The 21,867-nt window shown below is 57.3% G+C and overlaps 2 protein-coding genes across 13 annotated transcripts in view; one reads left to right on the top strand and one right to left on the bottom strand.

Moving 5' to 3' along the window:
* Positions 1–13,819, top strand: part of Mrtfa (myocardin related transcription factor A) — a 176,479-nt gene extending 162,660 nt beyond the window's left edge. For 6 of the 7 annotated variants that reach the window (XM_047551422.1, XM_047551427.1, XM_047551426.1 and 3 more), the window contains 8 exons: positions 2,764–2,939; positions 3,401–3,553; positions 5,779–6,032; positions 6,170–6,341; positions 7,065–8,087; positions 8,317–8,469; positions 8,696–8,756; positions 12,202–13,819. In XM_047551422.1, coding sequence (XP_047407378.1) covers positions 2,764–2,939; positions 3,401–3,553; positions 5,779–6,032; positions 6,170–6,341; positions 7,065–8,087; positions 8,317–8,469; positions 8,696–8,756; positions 12,202–12,719 — 2,510 coding nt within the window. In that variant the 3' untranslated portion in view covers positions 12,720–13,819. The remainder of the gene's footprint in view (positions 1–2,763; positions 2,940–3,400; positions 3,554–5,778; positions 6,033–6,169; positions 6,342–7,064; positions 8,088–8,316; positions 8,470–8,695; positions 8,757–12,201) is intronic. The other variant, XM_047551423.1, reaches the window with a different exon arrangement.
* A 160-nt stretch (positions 13,820–13,979) lies between these two features.
* The window catches only part of Sgsm3 (small G protein signaling modulator 3), a 33,420-nt gene continuing 25,532 nt past the window's right edge, over positions 13,980–21,867 (bottom strand). For 4 of the 6 annotated variants that reach the window (XM_047551431.1, XM_047551430.1, XM_047551434.1 and 1 more), the window contains 18 exons: positions 19,309–19,514; positions 19,104–19,211; positions 18,504–18,647; positions 18,011–18,206; positions 17,663–17,808; positions 17,118–17,342; positions 16,833–16,887; positions 16,604–16,731; positions 16,336–16,491; positions 16,138–16,192; positions 15,893–15,942; positions 15,595–15,747; positions 15,382–15,452; positions 15,228–15,276; positions 15,062–15,147; positions 14,767–14,889; positions 14,594–14,654; positions 13,980–14,472 (listed from right to left, as the gene is read on the bottom strand). In XM_047551431.1, coding sequence (XP_047407387.1) covers positions 14,392–14,472; positions 14,594–14,654; positions 14,767–14,889; positions 15,062–15,147; positions 15,228–15,276; positions 15,382–15,452; positions 15,595–15,747; positions 15,893–15,942; positions 16,138–16,192; positions 16,336–16,491; positions 16,604–16,731; positions 16,833–16,887; positions 17,118–17,342; positions 17,663–17,808; positions 18,011–18,206; positions 18,504–18,647; positions 19,104–19,211; positions 19,309–19,514 — 2,093 coding nt within the window. In that variant the 3' untranslated portion in view covers positions 13,980–14,391. Of the gene's footprint in view, positions 14,473–14,593; positions 14,655–14,766; positions 14,890–15,061; positions 15,148–15,227; positions 15,277–15,381; positions 15,453–15,594; positions 15,748–15,892; positions 15,943–16,137; positions 16,193–16,335; positions 16,492–16,603; positions 16,732–16,832; positions 16,888–17,117; positions 17,343–17,662; positions 17,809–18,010; positions 18,207–18,503; positions 18,683–19,103; positions 19,212–19,308; positions 19,522–21,867 lie in introns of those variants that run through there. The other 2 variants (XM_047551433.1, XM_047551435.1) reach the window with 2 other exon arrangements.

Below are 21,867 nucleotides of genomic sequence, written 5' to 3'. Positions count from 1 at the left end.
CTCTCCCACCTGCCCCCTTCACGGCCTCCCTGGAGATGGATGGTCTTTCCAGACTACTTGGATTTTCTGGCAGTGGCAGCTGCCGTGCTGGAGGCTGGCCCACCTGGACCCGATATCCCTTTCTCCATTGGGCACAGGAGCCCTTAGAGTTCACCTATTTTTTTTTTTTTTTTTCCCTGTCTCTCTGACCTCATCTCTCCAGGCACCTCAGAGCCCCTAGGTACAGGCTCCTGGGTAGCCAGGCTGATTCTGGACTCTACAGCCCTGACTAAGCAATCTGCATGTCCTGTGCACAGTCCTGAACCCATGGAGATGGTGTGGTAGGGTTTGTACTCAGAAAATTCAGTCTGACACGAGAAGATCAATGTCTAAATGAGTGATTTCTGATGCCAGCCCAGCACGGGAGGAGGGCTGTGGCCCCTGTGGTGCAGCTGAGTCTCCTGCCCAGTGGAGTCGTTTGCAGGATCCCACGTAGCAATGGACAGGGCCCAGCATGGTCCTTGATTCCTGGAGAGGCTCGTGAAATGGTGGCTGCTGGGTAGTGGTAATGCTCATTCCAGACCCTTGACGGCTGCTATGGTGGGCAGTGTGTGCTAGGGGCTGTGTGTACTTAGTGCAGTGGGGCTGGCCGAGGACAGCTCTCAGGGATGGGGACAGTGACAGTGACTAGGGAAGCACCCCCATACAAGATAGCATGTTTGGGATTAACCTGGAGCTTGAACCAGAGTGTGCCTAATGGAGGAGGTGCAGAGGGACATCTTGGGCAGAGGGATAGCCAGGCAGTAGCCCAGAGGCCTGGTGGAGCACCCCTGGTTTAGGAGTCTGTAGTGAGGGACTCACCAATGACTCGAGACGAAGAAGCATTTGCCAGCAGAGCCAGGTTGGGCCGTTGAGGGGGCAGGAGGTGAGGATGTGGCAACAGCAGCTGTCTGCTCAAGAGTTCACGCAGGAGAGGTTGATGGGAGGCTGGAGCAGGTTTATGGATGGAGAGGAAGCAGGGGCAGAAGAGGCTGAGGAGTGGGGCAGTAGTTCCAGGGGAGGAAGGGGAAGAAATTGAACCCTGAACCCAGGTAGCGGTTAGGCTGAGGTAGGAGAGGTAGAGCTGAGGACAAGAGAGGGGCCTGCTAAGAGGGGGCTGGGTCTTCCCCACACACCCATGCCCGTTCACAAGTGTGTGCACACACCCTACACCTTCCCCTCAGGCCACCCCCAGGTGTTGTGAGGATTCACCCCAAGCGCTCTCCTCCAGGAGGTCTCCCAAGTCTCTCCCCAGCACGCCCTTAGCTTCTGAGCTTCCTCAGTGAAACCTCTGCTCTGCCCCGGGCCACTGAACCCACAGGCTTTGGAGGTCAGGGACCCTGACTCTGCTCCCAGCGCATCCCTGGCCCCAGGAAACAGAAAAATAGACTGGTGTGCTCTGGGCTGCCCATAGCCTCATTCCTCCCCATTGTGGCCTGCAGCTTCTTCCAGGTGCACCAGTCCCTGGGGAGTTGCAGCTGCTGCCTCACAGCAGATCTCCACTCTGGAAGTAGGTTTGGGGGCAAGTCTAAATGTGTGTGGCATGGTGTGCAGGCGGTCAGCAAGCTCAGGTCTCTCTGTGCATGGCACTCCTGCCCGTTACTGCAGTCGGCCAGCAAGGGAGCGCTCAGCTGCGTCCCCCCAGGTCCAGTGCAGGAGAGAGCCTCAGTTCATGGCCCCGGGAAGAAGAAGTTGTTGGGAGCCTCACCCCCAAACAAACCCAGCCTGAGCCAATGAGGCTTGTTCCTCTTCCTCATCTGGGGGTTCCCCAGGCCGACCGGCCCCACACCTCTGCCTTCCTCACGCCTTAGTTCCTCCTATGTGGGCAGCTGAGGAGTTGGACCTGCCGCGCACCTCTTCCCACAACCGCATGGAGGTGGTGGTTGTGACATGACTCTTGAAATACCCTTCTTGCTCTGTCCCCACCTTTCCTTCCCCTTGCAGTCTGGGATTCCCATGCTGGCCCTTGCGGAGTGGGAGCACCACGCGGAGTGTCCTCCCAGCAGCTCTGGAATGACATGGATGCACTGTGGCACAGCTTGGTCCTGGGTCCAGCCAGGGCACTTATGGGCAGCAGCATGTTTTCTTCTGGTGCCTTTGCTACCAAGTGCTGGGTCTCCGAGGGTCACTGACCTCTAAAGGGGCCACCCTACTTCTGCAGATCCTGTTTCACTACAGGTCCCTGCCCCTCTAGGATGCCCTCCACTCTGGCCCCAGAGCTGAGCTCCTGTATGTTTGGCCTTTGGGGAGTCGAGTGAGCTCTGAGAGGTCTGTCCCTGGAGCTCTGTGGCCCCTCACCAGCAGACACAGGGCTTCATTATGTGCTGTCATGATAGGGGGAAGAACTGCGTGGCCATAGGATGGGATAAAGTACCATCCGTACTGGGTCGAAGATGAGGTCAGGAGGAGCCCATGTCTTCCGGGACGGAGCAGGCTGGAGGGATGAGCAAAGAACTTGACTTAGAAAGCTAAACACAGTGTACAGTCAAAAAGCAAGAGGCTAAAAGTTAAGGCTTTCTTCAGTCCAAGGAAGTACTGGGAGGACCTTGGAAGCCTCTGCCGGTGTGTTAGGGTCATGACCCTGACCTTCCTCCTGCTCTATTGCACCGAGAAGGCAGGGTGGTCCCAATCTCCCTTTGTCTGATTGCGTCATGGTCAAGGGTCAGGCCCTCTGCTGGAACAGCCTTTCTTTCCTGCCCTGCTGTTGGGGGAACACAATGGAGTCTTACGCTGGCTTGATTTCAGTGGGCCAGGTGAATTACCCGAAGGTAGCAGACAGCTCTTCCTTTGATGAGGACAGCAGTGACGCCTTATCCCCTGAGCAACCTGCCAGCCATGAGTCCCAGGGGTCAGTGCCATCACCCCTGGAGGCCCGAGTCAGCGAACCACTGCCCAGTGCCACTTCCATGTCCCCCACTCAGGTAAGCTTGCCCACTCCCAGACACTTCTGCTTCCCCACACTTCTGGGGCTGCCTAGAATTAGCTCTCCCCTGGGCACAGAGGAGCCAGAAGGCATTGCCTGGTAGTCCAGGCACTGGGTTGAGTTTCCGGTGGTGAGGAGGGAGGGGTTGATGGTGGCCCTTCAATTCTGGCAACCTGAGCACCCCTGGGGCCCTAGGGAGAGGCAGCCCAGCAGGCCGACTCACAGCCTGCCTGAGCTGCCCCCCATCACTCCTTCCCAGTGCCTCCTGGTCCTGGTGCACTAAGTTCAAGACCTACCACACTGCCAGCTGGTGCTGCTTGCTCTCTTTCCCCTGGTCTTGGCCCACCCGTCAGCCATGGTGGTTTCTGAGGAGGTGGCTGCTGCCCGCATTGCTGGTAGGGTAGACTGGGCATGCTTGACCTGGAGTTGCTAATGTCCTCACTTCTCTCCCCTTTTCAGGTTCTTTCTCAACTCCCTATGGGCCCGGATTCTGGAGAAACGCTTTTCTTGTCAGAGCAGCCTTCTTCTCTGCCTCCCCCGCCTCTGCTGCCCCCCAGCCTCCCCAATGGAACTGCTGTCCCCACCGCCAAGTCCACCCCCACGCTCATTAAGGTACAGTTCTGCTAGCAGTTGTGCCATCCCTCTCACTGTACCCCTCAGAGCCCTGTGGGGACAGCTGCAGGGGTCCTCCACCAAGGCGACTGAGGGAGTCTGGGAGTTTCCTCCTGGTCTCCACAGGTGACGCTGCTCTCACAGCCACAGCCACTGGCTGAACACTGCCTTAGTCCACTTGTTTCTAGTGACACAGTGCTGCAGACTGGCTAAGTCCTGAAGAAAGGAGGTTTATTTTAACTCAGAGGCTGGAAGATCCAAGGCCATTTGGTGTATGGCCTTCTTGCTGGCAGGATATCAGGGTAGTTCAGGGCATTGGCATGGTGAGAGATGAGTGAGCGCACGTGTCCTCGTGTTCCTTGACAAAGTCACGGTGTCCAGTCTTGGGATCCACCCAGATGACCTTGCCTAACCCTAATCACCTCCCAGAGGCCCCACTCTAAACACCACAGGTCCATGTCTGTCCTCTTGACACAGTGGGGTTCACCTCCAGCAGGAGTTTTGGCAGGGACAGGCCACTTCAAACCACAGCAAGACAGTGTGCCAGTGGGGCCTGGCTCCCTGGCTCTCGGTCCCACTCTCATCCATGAAGCCACACCCACACTCTGCCCCCTCACTCAGCAGTGCCAGTGGCATCAGAGAGTCCTGTGCTGCAGGTGACAAGCCCAGGGCCACATGGCTGGCCCTGCTCTCCAAGACCTGACCTGAGCGAGGGAGAAAGGGTGGCAGACGCTGCTGGGCATTGCTGGCCTCACATGCACAGAAGAGTCCAGACTCCCCAGTAAGGGAGTGCTGACACTAGTCCTGCAGCCCTGCAGAACCTCCTGGCTTCTGGGATTTTGGGGGGGCTCTACCCCCAACTTGCCTTTCTGTCCTGTCCTTTCCTCTTCTCTAGGCTCCATACCCTCATCACAGAGATCCTATACCTGATGTGGCACCCCCTGGCCACCTGTAGCTCCTCTGGCCACGAGCCTCAGGAGAGGCCAATGCTCACAGCCTGGAGGTCAGCCTGTCCTCATTCTTAGACTTTTGCTGAGCCTGACTTGGCCCTGGAGGCTGCCTGCGTCCCAGGGAGATACCCCAAGTCCTGCCTTCTTCCACACCTGGCCATGTGACAACTCTGGAGGCTACCACCCGCAGCTCCAGTGGCCTCAGCTCCAGCTCCTACTCCAGGCTGAAGGAGCTGCCAACAGCCCCAGCTGACGCCTGTCAGTCAGCACCCTCTCAAATGGCCCCAGAGCTCCTCCCATGAGCTTGCTCCTCATGACACCCCCGTGGCCCTCCTTTGACCACCACACACACACCTTGGCACATGAGAGGGTCTCTCTGATCTGGCCATCTGTGCTCGCTCCTTCTCCCCCTGAGCCCCAGCTCTCCTAGATGATCATCTCCACCCAGATGCTGGGTGTCCCGTTGCCATCTGTCGAGACCTTAGCTGATCCCTGCCTCGCCTCTGCTCTGCTGTTGCCCTCTGTGCTCAGAAACTCCAGGCTCCCCACACGGTCCAGCGTTTGCCTGCTTACTCTTGCTGTCCTCCACCTCACCCACTCTAAGGACAGGCCTCCCAAACATGACCTGCTGCCCTCCTTGGTCAGCCTGGGTCCACTGACCCTCTTGGACCTATGACTGTGCCAGCTGGGAGCCTCTGGGGTATGAACAGGGTCGTGATGCAGGTTCTGGCTAGATCAAGATGAAGGTCACTGTGCATCCTTCTGTGAGCCTGTTTCCCCTCCCTTCTTCCTTTCATCTGTCAGATTGAACCCAGGAGCACTGTACCACTGAGCCACGTCCCCAACCCCTTTTATATTTTATTTTGAGACAGGTTGCTTAGGGCCTGGCTGAGTGACTGAGGCTGGCTGGCCTGTCTCCTGAGTCACTGGGATCACAGGTTGTGCCAGTACATCCTGCCCTGTTTCCTCATTTTCTGTATGACAAGAGCTTGTTCAGGAATCTTGGGAGGCTTGCGTGATGCTTTCCTGGTCACCTGCCCTGTCTGGTGTGGCCCCTGCTCCACGCTGGCTGTGGTTTTGCCTCCTTGTTGTGTCACACTCTGTTGGGGGCACGGTGACATCTGAGCCTGTGTGTTTGGTTGACGTTTCCTGCAGGCCAGCAGCTCTTGGTTGGAGAGGCACCGTGAAGCAGGACGGGGCATGCACAGGTGGGGTGCCTTCTCAGCAGTACCCCACCCCAGCTAGCTCCTGATGCCATGTCCCCTGTTTCCTCAGCAAAGCCAACCCAAATCTGCCAGCGAGAAGTCACAGCGCAGCAAGAAGGCCAAGGAACTGAAGCCAAAGGTGAAGAAACTCAAGTACCATCAGTACATCCCGCCGGACCAAAAGCAGGACAAGGGGGCGCCTGCCATGGACTCCTCCTATGCCAAGATCCTACAGCAGCAGCAGCTCTTCCTGCAGCTGCAGATCCTCAACCAGCAGCAGCAGCAGCACTACAACTACCAGACCATCCTGCCTGCCCCACCTAAGTACCAGCCGCTGCCCTTGGCATGGTGGGCCGGTGGCGGGCAGGGCCTCCCTGGCCTGCACGCAGGGTCCTGGACCCACTGCCTGCAGGGCCAGTGGTGATGCCGACATTGCTCATTGCCGTCTTTTTCTTTCTCAGGCCAGCAGGTGAGACTCTGGGGAGCTGTGGGGCCCCCGCAGTGCGCAGCCTCTCCACCAGCAATGGTGGCTCCGGATCCGGCACCCCGGGGCCTGGTGGACTGACACGTCAGAACAGCTCCCCACAGAGTGGCAAGCCAGGAGTCCTGCCGGCCAACCTAGACGACATGAAGGTAGGTGGCAAACCATCCCCTTTCCACTAGAAGCCTGGGCCACTGCCTGCTGGCCTCTCTCACAGGAGCTGGATTTTATGCAAAGAAGACCCAAGGCCAGGAGCCACAACAGTGAGAGGCAGGGTAGGCTCCAGGCTCTGGTCTGCAGTGACAGGGCCACCTGGAACCTACTCCAGGGCCTGTCACTTCCCTCCACAGCCCACCCGTCATCGTATGTCTTGTGTCTCCCTCCACCTCTGTGGTGCAGCATGAAAACAGGCATTATCTTCCTCTGGGAGGATGAGCCAGGCAGAGGCGTTGGAGACAGGAGTGTGCCCAAGGCTGCAGGGTGGGAGACTGAGCACCAGCGAAACTGCTGTTTTGCTGCTGCAATTTGCTCTGGGCACATCCATAGCTCACCTCCTGGGGCCTTGAGAAGTGGCTTCTTCATGGCCCCTCAGAAGAAAACCAAATTCTTCCTGGAGAGCTTGTCCCCAAGATCAGGGTTTAGGATGTTGTGGTTAGGATGCTGAAAGGAGGATTCTGGGAAGGGGCTGGTGAGCACCTCACAGGCCTGTTGGAGAACACAACAGGATGTGCCTGCTGTGGCCGGTGGGCCCAGGAGCACGGGGGCTGTCTTGCAGACTCTTCACCCTCCTGTCCTCAGCAGCCTGTCCTGCTGCCCGGGTCTGGTTCCCTCTGTTCCTCTCCCAGCTCTGGCCTCACTGACTCTCATCCCTGCAGGTGGCAGAGCTAAAGCAGGAGCTGAAGCTGCGGTCACTGCCCGTCTCGGGCACCAAGACAGAGCTGATTGAGCGCCTGCGAGCCTACCAAGACCAAGTCAGCCCAGCCCCTGGAGCTCCCAAGGCCTCTGCTGCCGCCTCTCTCCTGTCCAAGGCTGGTGAGGTGGTGGTCGCCTTTCCAGCGGCCCGACTGAGTGCAGGGCCAGCCCTGGTGGCAGCAGGCCTGGCCCCAGCTGAGGTGGTGGTGGCCACGGTGACCAGCAATGGTGTGGTGAAGTTTGGCAGCACGGGTTCCACACCCCCTGTCTCCCCGACCCCCTCAGAGCGCTCACTGCTCAGTACGGGTGATGAGAACTCCACGCCTGGGGACACCTTTGGTGAGATGGTGACATCGCCACTGACACAGCTCACCCTGCAGACCTCGCCACTGCAAATCCTTGTGAAGGAGGAAGGCCCTCGCACCGCGCCCTGCTGCCTGAGTCCTGGCGTGCGTGCAGAGATGGAGGGTCTGGACAAGGACCAGATGCTACAGGAGAAGGACAAGCAGATCGAGGAGCTGACCCGCATGCTCCGGCAGAAGCAGCAGCTGGTGGAGCTGCTCCGGCTGCAGCTGGAGCAGGAGAAGCGGGCCCAGCAGCCCAGCCTGGCTCCCGTTCCCACCGCCGCCCCGCCCAGCACCCCTGTGAAGCAGGAGAAGAGCTTCTCCAGCTGCCAGCTGAGCCACCAGCCCCCAGACACCGCTCACCGCTTCAGCTCTGGCCTGCTGGCCCCCACTGCCAACCACAGAGACACTGCTGCCCCAGCCCCGGGGCCTCCAGCCGTGGTGGTGAAGCAGGAAGCCACACCGCCTGAGCCCGAGGTGGCCCCTACCCCTCAGCTGCTCCTGGGCCCACAGGGCACTGGCCTCCTCAAGGGGGTCACCCCGCCTACCCTCATCACCGACTCCACAGGGACCCACCTTGTCCTCACTGTGACCAATAAGAATGCAGACAGCCCTGGCCTGCCCAGTGGGAGTCCCCTACAGGTAGCCGGGTGCAGGAGGGCAGGTCCTGCAGAGCTTAGGACTGGAGGGGAAAGAGACAGGAACCAGGCACCTTGGCATGGGTGACAGGGGCCCCTGAGCAACCTCCCCTGAGAAAGCATGTAAAACTCCTGGGGGTGGGATCACCAGGGTTAGGGGCCAGGGCTCAGTGTCCCTTCCCCAGAGCCCTGCCCCCACTCTCACCGCTGTTCTCTCCTGTTGTCCCAACCAGCCCTTGTCCCAGCCTGGTTCTCCAGCCCCTGCTCCACCTGCCCAGATGGATCTGGAGCACCCACCACAGCCCCCTTTTGGGACCCCAACTTCTCTGCTGAAGAAAGAACCACCAGGTTATGAGGAGGCTGTGACCCAGCAGCCCAAACAGCAGGTGACAATGACAGGACTGGCCAGGGTGGGTACCACCTGGAGTGATGGATAGGCAGAGGCCAGTCTGTAGTCCAAAGGCCTTGGGGAGTTACTGGTACAGAGTCTGGGCCATGGAGCTGTGGTCTGGTGCCCGCTTGGGGGCCAGTGGAGGCAGGGCTAGGCCCAGGCCAGGCCCGGGTTCACTGTCATAGATTTTCATTTGCATCTTTTTTGTTTTTGTCCCTCAGGAAAACAGTTCCTCCAGCCAGCAGATGGATGACCTGTTTGACATCCTCATTCAGAGTGGAGGTAGGGCTGGGGAGATATCTCAGTCGGTAGAGTGCTTGCCCTGCATGCACAAGGCCCTGGGTTCGATCCCCAGCACAGCAAAAAAAAAAAAAAAAAAAAAAAAAAAAGAGTGGAGGTAAAGTCGGGGTCCCCAGCTGCCTTTGTTCATAGGTCGTCTGTAGCCCAAGGTGGTTTGGTTGGTTTCTCTTTCTTTCTTTTTCCAGTACTGGGGATGGAATCCAGGGGCACTTAACACCTGAACCACATACCCAGCCTTTTTGTCTTTGAGACAGGGTTTTTGCTGAGTTGCTCAGGACCTCACTGTGTTGCTGAGGCTGAGCTTAAACTTGGGAGCCTCCTGCCTCAGCCTCCTGAGTTGCTGAGACGCAGGCGTGTACCACTGCACCCGTTGATTGATTTCTTGAACACTGGACTGTATAGCAAGGGCTGTGACAGTGCAGTCCTTCTGTACAAGTTCCTTCTACTGTACACTTGCTCCGAGGACCTCTTGGCCCCCAGGACACGTTAGTGAACAGGAGATACTCACCTTTGTGGAGCTTAGTCTGTGGGAGAGAAACAGTAAACACGACGAGTAAGCCGAGTGTCTGGACCCAGAGCCGCAGCATTAGGACAGAGTGCAGCGGGGAGGCGTGGCAGTGCAGAGGCCCAGGGCGCAGCCCCAGGAGGGCACCGTGGGGGGACCCCTGTCAGAGGTAGGAGCCTGGCCCTGAGCATGGGGCTTGCTTTGTGTTCCTGTGGCTCAGGTGTGGTGAGGGAGGCAGCAGCCCAGGAGGACACAGGGCTGTGGCCTGAGGCCTCAGCAAGTTGCCATTGCCTGGGGGGCATATGGTGCAGCCTCAGCTGGGTGGATCGGATAGCTGCTTACTGTAGGTCTGGAGCCACTTGTCCTGGGATTTGAGACTGATAGAGCAGGAAGCATGGGTACCAGAGCCCTGGCTTTTGTGGAAGAGAGGGACAAGCAGATGAGGCCAAGCAGTGGGCAGAGGTGACACCCTCCAAACCAGGGATGGGCAAGGCAGGTGAGGCCTGAGACCTGATCTCCAGGTAGGGAGCAAGCATTGTGCCGTCACCTGCAATCACACTCTGCAGACTCAGAGCTCCTGGGGAGCTTCCCTGCAAAGTGGGGGTGAGGAGATAGGGCAGAGGTAGGAAGAGCATCAGCATGTTTGCCAAGCACCTGTCGTGCAGAGGCGATGGTGTGGAGGGGAGGGACCCCCTTAGCATAGGGGGCTGGAGTGGAGGGGTCAGTTTCTGGGAGGAGTGTGGAGACTCCATGGTGGCAATAGGAAGAGGGCAGACCCCGTGGAATCCTTCCTGATAGACAGGAGTGAGTGCGATGTGGCAGGTGACACAAGAGCCACAGAGCAACAGTTTTGCTTTGTAGACCCTACACATGCTGTTTTCCAAAGTAGCTATACCATTTTACATCTCCACTAATCATGCACGAGGGCTCTAATGCAACTTCAAAATGGCAAAGTTTATTTCAGTTTAAGATAAGGGCTCAGTGATTCTCAAGCCCTGGAGGCATCGTCAGGTACAGACTCTGTGGTGGGGCCTGAGCTGTTTCTGACCAGTGCAGCTGACCCAGAACCTGCTGGTGTGGGAGCTGAGGAGAGGCCTGACTTGAGCTTCGAGAGCCACTTGTGTCCAGAACAAACCTCGGGAGGGATGCCGCTGCCCAGGCGAGGAGAGATTGAGGAGGGACAGGGGTGACCCTTGAACTCTAGTGTTTAAAGAATGGCAGAGAAACACATGAGGTGCGGCCTGCCCCAAAGGGTCCCCAAGGTGGCAAGAATAACAGGAGAGGAAGGTTATTTCAAAGTGGCAGGGATGTGAGGGCGATCTGGCTGCGACATGTCACCCCATTGATCACCAGGGTTGATTTGGCTGATCTGGCTGGCTAGGCGGGTGTCCCCTTCCTCCCTCACAGCTCCAAATGCGTCCCTCCCGAAGCTGCTCAGTCGAAGAGGATGACCTTCCCCGATAGAGGAGGACCGTTCTTCGGTCAAGGGTATAAGAGTAGCTGCGCTTCCCTGCTAGAACCTCCAAACAAGCTCTCAAAGTGGCAGGTGGTGGTGGCTGGAGACTGAGGCTCCTTGTCTGGTGAAGCAGCTGCAGGGGAAGGTGTTCAGCTGGGACAGGAGGGACTAGAGGTCGGGGAACAAGCCTGGTTCTATGTAATAACATTTTTGTTATTGTGATAAGATATATTCTGACCATTCGTAAATGGCATTAAGTATATTACGATGTGTGCAACATCACTTCTAGAACCTCCTCATCCCAAACTGAAACTGTATGCCTTGGATAGAAACTCCACATTCTCCTCTCCCAGCAACCCCCATTCTGCTGCCTCCCATTCTGACAAAGTACCTCAAATAAGTGGAGTCATAGAGTTTTTGTGGTTTATTTCACTTGGTACTGTCTTCAAGGTCCATCAGTCATCTGTCAGTGGACCCTGGGTTGCTTGAGCTGCTGTGAACAGTGCTGTTATTATGAGTGTTTAAGTAGCTCCCTGAGACACTGCTTTCAATTCTTTGGGGTGTTTGCCCAGAAGTGGGACTGCTGGATCATTCAGTGTTGCTTTGTAGACCCTACACATGCTGTTTTCCAAAGTAGCTGTACCATTTTACATCTCCATGCACGAGGGCTCTCATGCCACATTCTCATCAGCACTTCCTTTTTGGTGTTGTGCTCCACCACCTCCCAGCTCCTTACCACTCCTTCTCTTCTGCTGTTTTGATGGTAGCCACTCTAGTGGGTGAGAGGTGGAGTCTCATCGTTTGGATTTGCATTTCCCTCCATGTTGAGCATCTTTTCATGTGCTGTTGGCCTTTTGTGTGTCACATTTGGAGAAAATGTCTCTTTACCCCTTCTCCCAGTACTAGGGATTGGACCTAGGGTCCTTCAGCACTCAGCTACACCTCCAGCCTTTTTTACTTTTTATCTTCACGGGGTCTTAAAGCTGAGTTGCTGAGGCTGACCTTGAACTTGCGATACTCCTGCCTCAGCCTTCCAAGCAGCTGGGGTTATATAGGTGTGTGCCACCACGTCCAGCATCTTTGGAGAACATGTCTGGTTGAGTCCTTTGCCCAATTTTAATCAGGTTGTGTTTTCTCTTGTAGTTCTTTATAAATCCTGGATTTATAAATATCCTGGATTTATAAATATTTCCTCTCACTCTGTGAGAAGCCCTTTCAGTCTCTTGGTGTGGTGTCCTTTGATGTACACAATGTCTTTTGGGTAGTCTGTCTACTGTGCTTTTGGTGTCACAACCAAGAAATGACTGCCAAACCTCATGGGTTCCCTTTTTTCTCCCATCTCATAGCTTTAGCTCCTAAACTTAAGACTTTTATTCTTCCCTATGGTGTGAGGTAAGGGTCTCCCATCATTCGTTTGCATGCATTCAGGCCTGATTTCTAACGTCATTCGCTGTCTTGATTGGCAGAAATTTCAGCAGATTTCAAGGAACCACCATCCCTTCCAGGAAAGGAGAAGCCACCCTCATCGGCAGCCTGCAGTTCCCCACTGGTGACACAGCCCTCTCCCTCCCCTGAGCTCCCCCAGGCTGCCCCACCTCCACCGGCCTCACCTGCTCTTCCAGGGCGCCTGGAAGACTTCCTGGAGAGCAGCACAGGGTTGCCTCTGCTGACCAGTGGGCACGAAGGGCCAGAGCCCCTTTCCCTTATTGATGACCTCCACAGCCAGATGCTGAGCAGTGCTGCCATCCTGGACCATCCCCCCTCCCCCATGGACACTTCAGAGTTGCACTTTGCCCCTGAGCCCAGCAGTGGTGTGGGCCTGGACCTGGCCGATGGTCACCTGGACAGCATGGACTGGCTGGAGCTGTCATCAGGTGGCCCTGTGCTCAGCCTGGCCCCCCTCAGCACTGCAGCCCCTAGCCTCTTCTCCACGGACTTCCTTGATGGCCATGACCTGCAGCTACACTGGGATTCCTGCTTGTAGCCTTCCAGGGCTAGGGAAGGGGCTTGAGTTGGGGAGCCAGGGAGCTGCAGCCAGCATGGCGCTCTCTCTGGTTGAGTCTTGACAATCACAGTCCCTGCTTTCCCCCTTCCCTGGAAGGTCGGAGCAGTTGGGCCCTACACCTGGCTTGGGCTCACCCGGGGCAGAGGTGACCTGTCAAGCAGCAGCTCTGGGTCCCATACCAGGGCGCTGGAGGCCTGGACAGGCCCAGGGCCATTTCAATTCGACCTCCTTTTTGAGGTCAGAGGTGTACTGTGTGGCCACAGTTCGGCTAAGGTGGGTGAGGCCCAGCCCTCGGAATCCTCGTCTGGTCTAGGGCTGAGCTGGGTCAAGGGCTGACTTTTCTTCCCGCTCCTACCCCTCTGCTGTGAGGGAAGAAACGAACCTGGGCTTCTGCTCCCCATTCCGTGCGTCAGCCAGCCAGCCCCAGGGTCCCACAGCTTCCCGAGAGGGGGCTCCCTGCCATTTTAGTGTCTTGATATAGTGTAATAACCATTTAGTGGTTGGTGGCAAAATTGTCTGTACAGGTGTATATACCTCTATATTATATATATCAACATACGTATATACATATATTTTTTGGGGGGGTGGGAGGTGGGTGTGGCTCCCTCCCAGCCTGCTTTCACGTACACATGGGTCAGGGGGGCTGCAGGGGGGGCTGGAGACAGGGTCACCCTGAGCCGTGTGCCATGTTGCCCCGTGCCCAGCCTGGTGTGCAGCTGCCTTGACCCACCCCTCACGTGTGTTTGACATGTAGACACCCTGCCACAGCCTGTGCCCCACCTGCCCTGCTTCCTGGCTTCTCAGTGCCAAGAGGGCAGAGGTGCTTCCTGGTCCTGCCAGGAGCTCTCCACCCACCCACATTCCGTCCCTTTGCCTCACTGCAGCCAATAGGGCCCTGGGACAGGGGACCTAGCCCCACCCTGATGTGGGGTTGACAGGGGGCCACTGGCTGCCTCCTGTCCCAGGGCTGGCGGCCTCACTTCTGGCCTGATCCATAGGGGAATAGGGATGGAGTCTCCAAAACCCATGCTGGGACAAAGGTGGGGAAGCTGTGTGAACTTTTTAAAATAAAAACAAAAACACCACCTTGTCCGTCTGCTCCATCCACAGAAGGTGAGTGGTGGTGACTAAGGGGGGGGGGGGCTAGAGGCCACACAGTGACCCTGCTCTCATCTCCTTGTCAGGCTGACTTGGGGGAGGTATGGGCTCTGCAGTCCTGGCTGAATGGAAGAAGGGAGGCACTTTCTCAAAGAGTTTATTTACAAACAAAACCAGAGGCCAAGGGATCTTTAACTGCCATTAAACACCCCCCGCTTCCTGAGCAAAGACACACAGATGCAGCTCACCACCTCCTCCTGAGGTTTTTGGTTCATGTGAAGTGTGCAGCTGGCCAGGGCTGAGGTCCCTGGGAGGGCAGAGCCTCCCCCAGCCCCACACTTGGGAAGAAAAGGCTGAGCTGGGCACCCACCTGCTGCCAACAGTGGGAACCTGGAGTAGGGAACCCTGAACCCTGGTCATGGGTTCCGGACATGGCTCTGGAGTTGTCCTTCCCTGGATCCCACAGCTTAGGGTGGTACCACTCTTCCTGTTTGAAGGAGGGGCCTGCCTGGTGGCTGATGGGCTGGGGTCTGCAAGGGCAGCTGCAGAAGCATCACCCATCGATATCCCAGCTGAAAAGGTGGTGCTTCACCAACATGTCCTGAACACCCTCCTTGAGCGGCTGCCTCTCCTCCTGTGTGCAGGTACAGGACAGACCCTGTGGGCTGGGCCAGGGCAGTCCCCAGAGCTGATGCACGCATGGGCCCCACCCTGGCCCTCCTGGGGAAGACAAGGCCAGGGACCCACACACCCACCTCTCTCTTTGCAGGGAGCTCCCAGTCCTGGGACAGGCTGAAGGCAAAACAGCAGAGGACACTAGGGGAGTGGGGAGAGGTTCTCATCACCCTGGGCCACCCCGCCCCAGTGCACACAGCAAATCCCAGGGCCACCAGAGCGGGCCCCCCTACCAGCCAGGATCTAGTCTCACCGGAGCTCGCACTTGATCTGCACCCAGCCAGGGCTGCGCAGGAAGGACCAGGGCTGATACCACTTCTCCACCGTGGGCAGGCTGGAGCAGAGCACCTCCAGCCACAGGTGCAGCACCTGCTCACTGGGGGACAAGGCTGGGAGGAGGGGGAGGCAGGGCCGTGGCCCCAGGAGACTCCCGGCCCCATTCCCCTTAGCAAGTCCTACACACAGGAGGGCCAGAGGCCCCAAGGGTGCTGCTGTGTTCTCCGGGCTCCTCCTGAAGGTCCCTTTCCTGCCCCCTTCTCTACACTTACTTGAGCCCTACACAGATCAGTGAGCGGAGCTTGACATCCATCTGTGCGTGTGCTGCATCGTGGGTCACGTTCACAGACTGCACGGCCTGGAGAGGGCACAGCTGTTACTCAGAACAGCCTGCCGGCCACCCAGGGAACTCAGGCTGGCAGAGTGGGCCCCACTCACCCGGTAGAGCAGCTCCTCTGGGGTCAGGACTTTGCCATCTTCATCTAACCTGAGGGGACCGAAACTCCAGCACTGTCCTGGTATCTGGGGCTCTGGGTCACCCCTGCACTCCCGCCAGGGCCCCGCCACGAGGATGCAGGCCAGCATTGGTTACCTGTAGGTCTTGCAGAGCACCAGGCGGGAGTACACTGAGTCGAAGTCTCTCTCGACCTCCCGGCCTGCTGCCTGTGGGGACAGGGGAAGGGCCCAGTGAAAGCACAGGGTCCCACTGGGTATACATCACCACCCTGCAAACTCCTTCCACCCGCCCCCGGCGGAAGCAGGGCCAAGACGGGCACTGTGGGGCGGGGGTCCAGCAGTATCTTACCTCCTCGATAAACAACCAGGGGTGGCAGGCACCCCCAAGCAAGGACGGCTTCTTTAGTCCATGTTCAAATAAGGCCTTGAGGGCTGGGCAGAGGGTTCCTCGCACAAGGTCTGTGACGCCCTCCGTCACTGAATCGTCCCCCGCGATGGAGTACTGATGGGGGAATGTGTCTGAGAAGCTCCAGATCCACACTTGCAGCCAGTCACCCTTTTCCCTGCCCTTGTGGCCACTGCCACAAGCCAGGACTCACTCAGGACACACCCCTGAAGCAGGAGCACCCACCCTGCCTGCCTCTTACCTCTTTGCTCCGTTCGTCTAGGACTTCCACAAACTTGGCTGGGAACCAGCCTAGGGGAGAAGTGGTCCCTGTGAGGGGCAGCCAGTTGCTGTTCCGACCCTTCCCCAGGGGCCAAGGACAGTACTCTCCCTAGGCCACGAGGAACCCACAGGCAGGGTAGGGCAGGCCAGGGGCCTTGGGCCAGGCGGTGCAGGGCAGGGGAGTGGCCAGGAGCACTCCTGCCCACCAGCAGAGGTGGGCCTCACCTCTCAGGCCGTTCAGCTCTCCCACCCAGCAGTGCTCGTCCTTCTGGGAAACGATCTGCACGGGAGGGGGAGGGTGGGAACAGGCTCAGCCCACACCACCACGCACGGCCGACGTCAGCGCAGCTGGAAGCTGGCAGTGAGGAAGGGGTAGGGTGGGCAGGGGTGGGGACTGCTGCCAGTCCTGGCTGCAGGCCGTACCGTGATGATGTCGTTCTTGCGGAAGCCCAGCTCATCATCATCGTGTCTCTCAAAGTCCAGCAGGGCCTTGGCACGGCGCCGGTGACCGCGTGAACACGCCACATAGTTCTCATGGTCCCGCTGGTGGCTCTCCATGCTGTAGTCGGGGGTCAACTCCTGCCAGAAAGGACAGAGTGTGTGGATGGAAAGCCAGCCGTTGGGGAGAGACTTCGGCACCAGGAATGGCAGGGGAGAAGAGCCCTTGGCTAGTCTGGGGACCGTCACTCACCACGCTGCAGTTTTTGGGGTCTATGCACTGGAAGTGGCGTGCCACACGCAGGATGGCCTCTCGGAGGTCAGCCACCAGTTCTGTCTGCTTTATGTTCTTAGCCTTGAGGGCCTCCAGGTCATCCTCCCCTAGAAGGCAGAGAGCTCCAGTGACTGGCCCTGCCCAGGCCCTGAGAGACGCGGATCCTCCATCGCACGTGAGGCTTGTGACAGGTGCCTGCAGTGCTCACCAAAGAGCAGGGAGGTGATGGCAGACTTCCTCCGCTGGGTCCTACGCCGAACCACCTACAGGCAGGAAGGGGGAGCTGACCCTCAGCCCTTCACTGGGACCGACTCGTCTGAAAGGCCTGTGGTCAGCTCTGAATCACTCAATCCAGGGCAGTCTGTCCCCTGCCCAAGCCAAGCCAGGTTCAGAGCAGCAGGATGCATGACCCTGAGGAGGCTGGGGCATCATGGGGCCCCCTGGGGTCAGGGAAGGCAGCACAGCAGGGAAGGGCCAATCCACCTCCATGCACCTGAGAGAGGTTGGTGGCGGTGCCAGTCCCCAGGAGCTGGCCCTGGTCTGCAATGAGGTAGGCCAGATGTTTGCGGCGCTGGGTCTCCACGGCCACATCAGTGAGGGAGCCAGCCAGTCGCATGGCCTCCCCGAGGAGCAGCTCTGCATCTGCAATCTGTGACGGGATGTCCGACAGTGTGTTGAAGATGGAGGCTGAGTTCTCTGACTGGATCAGCTCTTCCTCCTGGACCATGAGGACAGGGCGGGGAGGGGCTGGCACCTGGCACTGTCCTTGGAGACCCATGTCCTCTGGCAAGGGTAATGGGGCCCGAGCTGGTTCTGCTGGGCCCAAGGAAATCCTCTGGCCACCCACACTCGGGCCCCTCAGCAGGGACCAGGGCTGGGTCACTCCTGCTGCAGAAATGGAAGGAAGGCCATGTGCCCTGTGCCCACCAGTGCTGGCCTTGGCTCCCGGAGCCCACCACATCCACCAAGAGAAGGGCCCAGGGCTGCTGTGCCTGACACACTCCTGTCTGTGGCCTGGAGAGGAGGGCCCGTGAGCACCTTGAGGCGCAGCATGCCCAGCGTGGTCTGGAACAGCACCAGGGAGCCCTCGTAGAAAAACAGATCCCAGATGCGCAGCAGCAGCTTGATGTGCACCACGCTGGCAAAGGCCGTGAGGAACCAATGCAGCGTGATCAGGGACAGCTCTGCAAAGACAGCAGAGCCCACAGGGCTGGGGACAGGGACAGCCCACCAGGGGGCAGCCTGGGCAGGTAGGAAGAGCTCAGAGGGGAAGGGTCAGGAAATGCCCCAGAACAAGGACATAGATGGCACATTCCCCTGTCCACGGCCTGTGTCCAGCGTCCCCGGACCTGCAGGCCAGAGAGAAGGGCAGCTGCCAGGCCTCACCAATGTCATGCTCCTGAAGCAGCTTGTCCAGGCGAGGCAGGTATTGGACGATGAGATGGCGCAGGACCCGCTGGTCAGTCTGGACGCCCAGCAGGGTGGTGCTGAAGTAGGAGGCGGGGAGCAGGTCCTCAATGATGGCACACATCATCCAGAACGCATCCTCCTCCTCCAGGAACAGCAGGAGGCAGGCAGCCACCTGGCCAGGGCACAGGGACAAGGGGCTTCTACCCAAGTCTCCATGTGAGTAAGGACAGGAATTCCCTGTGGAATGACTGATCAGGAAAAGCCTCTTGGGGACACTCCTGAAGGAAAGCCTTTCTCAGGCTGAGGAGAGGCGTCCTGCCTCATTTCAGGTCCCCAGGGCCCCTGTTTAAGAACAGAAGCAACTGCCCTGTCCTTCCGTGGGGACTGCCATCACATATCCCACTGGGGGGCCTGGAGAGGCACTTGGGTACAAGCCCTAGCCCCACAGTCCTCCTGGGGCTGTGCTCACCATGCCTGTGCCCTGGCAGTAGCCAATCTCTGGGTAGAGCCAGGCCAGTGCTCGAAGGACTCTGCGCAGACGGGGCACTCCGATGCTGTTCACACTGGCAAAGCAGGCGTTGCTGGGCATGGTGCGGAGCAAGTCCTTCTCAATCTGTCAGGTACCCATGCCAACCCCACAAGACGACCCTGTGAGACACAGCTGTAGACTGAGGCCCCACAATGGGGAGTTTCCCCTCCTCCCCTCAGGATCAGTCCCAGGAGTGTGGAGCCAACTCCATCATAGTCACCCGGGAGCTTCATGCCAGACCTACTGAAAAAGCCTGAGGCCTGGGTGTGGGTTTAAAATCCCCACTGTTCCTAAAGTGGACCCCATCTCCTCCAAGTCCTTCCCCACACTGGGGACCTCTGGGACAATTCTCCCTGCAGCCTACGAAGGACTAAGAGAGAGCAAGCCTCCTCCGGGGTCACGTGTGTGAGTGACAGGGCTGCTGCCCTTGCCAAGACCAGTGAGGGCCTGTTCCCAGGACCCCAGTGATGCCTGCATCCCAGGCCCCACGGGGTCTGGCAGGCAGCTCCTCCCGTCTGCCCCTCACCCTGCCCACGTCACCTGTTTGGCAGCAACAGTCTCGTCATTGGAGCTGTTCTTCACCATCTCACGGTAGGACAGCTCGGAGTTCCTCTTCTTCTGCAGGGCCCCAGAGAGCCGCATCCACAGCTGAGGGCAGGTAGCACAGGAGCCTCAGTCTTTGTGGGGACAGCTGGCCAGAGGCCAAGTGCTCTGGACCCTCTGAGGCTCCCTGTGGTCCTCTCACCTGAGGCCTCATGCCATGTGGAATGCCAGCCAGCACCAGGGAGCGGAGCTTCTCAGAGCGGGGCAGGGAGACTGCTATCTTGTCCCAGGTGAGGTCCCCCACGTCGTGGTTGTGGGTGAACTCCAGGTGGGCCTGCCACCGCAGCCTCTGCGGGGGGTCTTCCACCAGAGGAGCCCCAGTCAGGGGGCTGGACCCAGGTTCAGCACCTTCCACCAGGAGAGAGTAGAGGAGGGAGGAAAGCGTGCTCCTCGCTGCACCCACGGCAGCCCACCTGACGGGGCTCAGAGCTGTCTCCAGGCCAAGGTGCTTCCCTGAAATCCAGATTCCACGCCAGCGCCTTTCCTGGGGGTTCACTGCACAGCCCTCCTGACTGAGCAAAACTGAGCGCTTCACTCTGCCCAAAGCTGCTCAGGTCTAGAAACTACTACTGCATTCTCCACAGGCTCAGGACTGAACCTCGGAGTCACCTTTGGCTCCCCCTTCCCCAGACCCCACATTCAATCCACTGCAAAAACCGCAGGATCTCCCCTTTTCTTGCCACCCCTGACTACTGGCCCAGACCAAGCCACGGTCCTTTGTCTGGGTCACAGCAGTGGCTGTCTTGTCAGCCCCACGGCAGTCACAGTGGCCCTTCCCGGACACATCACATCCCTGCTCCTGACATGCCCCAGACACAAAGCCAAAAGCCTTCCAGCCTCCATCACCTGCCTCTTGTGGCCCTGCCCCCTGACCTCACCTCCTGCCACTTCTCTCTTGCTCACTCCACTCCACAACATGGGCCCTCCTGCTGTTCCCCACCAAATCCACTCCCGCCTCAGGGCCTTTGTGCCTGTTATCAACTATCCCCAGGGAAACTCCTCCCTATCTCCTCCTCTCAGAAGCCTCGACACAATCCACTCCCCTCCTTGCTGTCCCCAGAATTATCTTCGTGGGTTCTGCTCCAGCATGTTGTACGTTTGCTTGCTTGCTGCCTGTCTCCTACCAGAATGGGACCCCCATGTGGTAAGGCCACCTTTGTGGAGGAGGTGGAGACCCAGCTGGGAGCGGGTACAAGCCACCCTCCTCCGTGAAATACATGAGGATGAGACCTCCTGTAGCCACCCAGCCTCTGTACCACACGCCCTGCAGGGAGCTGCCTCCTCATCCACTCTAAGCCACGTCCTTGGCCGAATCCTCAAAATGTCAACTTTGACAACTTGACGTACAGAAAAATGCATAAATCTTTACGCATTTTGAGGAATATCAAAAAACAAATTAGAGGGGCTAGGGAGGTAGCTCAGTCGGTAGAGTGCTTGCCTTGCATGCACAAGGCCCTGGGTTCGATCCCCAGCACCACAAAAAAAAAAAAAAAAAATTAGATCTAAACATTATTCCAGTATGGTGTTACACACTCTATGAATCCAGTGACCCATAGAGAAGCAGGATTTCCGTTATAACAGAAAGTTCCCCATGTCCCTTTCAACTTTAGCTTTCTAACTGTTCATTGGATGAACAAGAAAAACATGTCAGAATTGGAAATGAGTAACCTAAAGATGACTGCCTCAGCCAAATGACATGCTCCAGTCACCGTTCTGGCCTAGTGACAGGTTCTGGCAGATGGCCCTCCCAACAGCCCACAAGGGCACCCAGCCCAGAGTCCACTTACAGAAACATGGCTACAAGAACATTATAATAAATCCATTATAATAACTAAGATGTCAGTGTGGTCTTCAGGCCATAGGGTTAGGAGCTAATTTTGTTTTAATCTTTATACTTTGCTGTATTTTTCAAATTCTTTATACAGTAAACATAACTTTTTATTATGAGGTGAAGGTCAATATATTTTTTGGGGGAGGACTGGGGATTGAACCAGGGAACACTCTGCCACTGAGCCATATCACATTCCCTTTCACTTTTTATTTTGAGTAGGGTCCCACCAAGTTGCCCAGGCTGGTTAAGAACTCATGATCCTCCTGGGATTAGCGGTGGCTGGGATTAAGGTGTATACCACTGCAACCAGCAAGATCAGTATATTTTTTAAAAATCAGAAGTCTCTGTTAAATTGTTTTGAGGTGTCCCCCAAAAGCTCCTGTGTGAGACAATGCAAGAAGAAGGAGAAATGGTTGAGTTGTAAGAGTCATAACCCAACCAGTGATTTAATCACATGGTGGGATTAACTGAGTGGTAACTGCAGGCAGGTGGGGCATGGCTGTCGGGTATATACTTGTATCTGGTGAGTGGAGTCTCTCTCTGATTTCTGATCATGATGTGAGCCACTTCCCTCCACCATGATCTTCGGCTTCACCTTGAGCCTGAAGAAATGGAGCCTGCTGTCTGTGGATTGATACCTCTGAAACCGTGAGCCCTCAAATAAACCTCTCCTCCTCTATAATTGGGCTGATCAGCTCCTTTTAGTCAGAGCAGTGAAAAATCTGACTAAAACATGTGTGCACATACAAATAAGCAACAACAAATCCCATCATTATGTTTAAATATAATGTACCAATTAAAAAATGTAGAAATAAAAAAAATCAGAGGTCTGCACATACTTATAACAGTAGCACCTTCATATATGCTTCT

The sequence above is a fragment of the Sciurus carolinensis genome, chromosome 4 (assembly GCF_902686445.1).
Source record: "Sciurus carolinensis chromosome 4, mSciCar1.2, whole genome shotgun sequence".
Classification (NCBI taxonomy): Eukaryota; Metazoa; Chordata; class Mammalia; order Rodentia; family Sciuridae; genus Sciurus; species Sciurus carolinensis.
The sequence above is the reverse complement of the archived record's forward strand: the minus strand, read 5'-3'. Positions and strand labels throughout refer to the sequence as shown.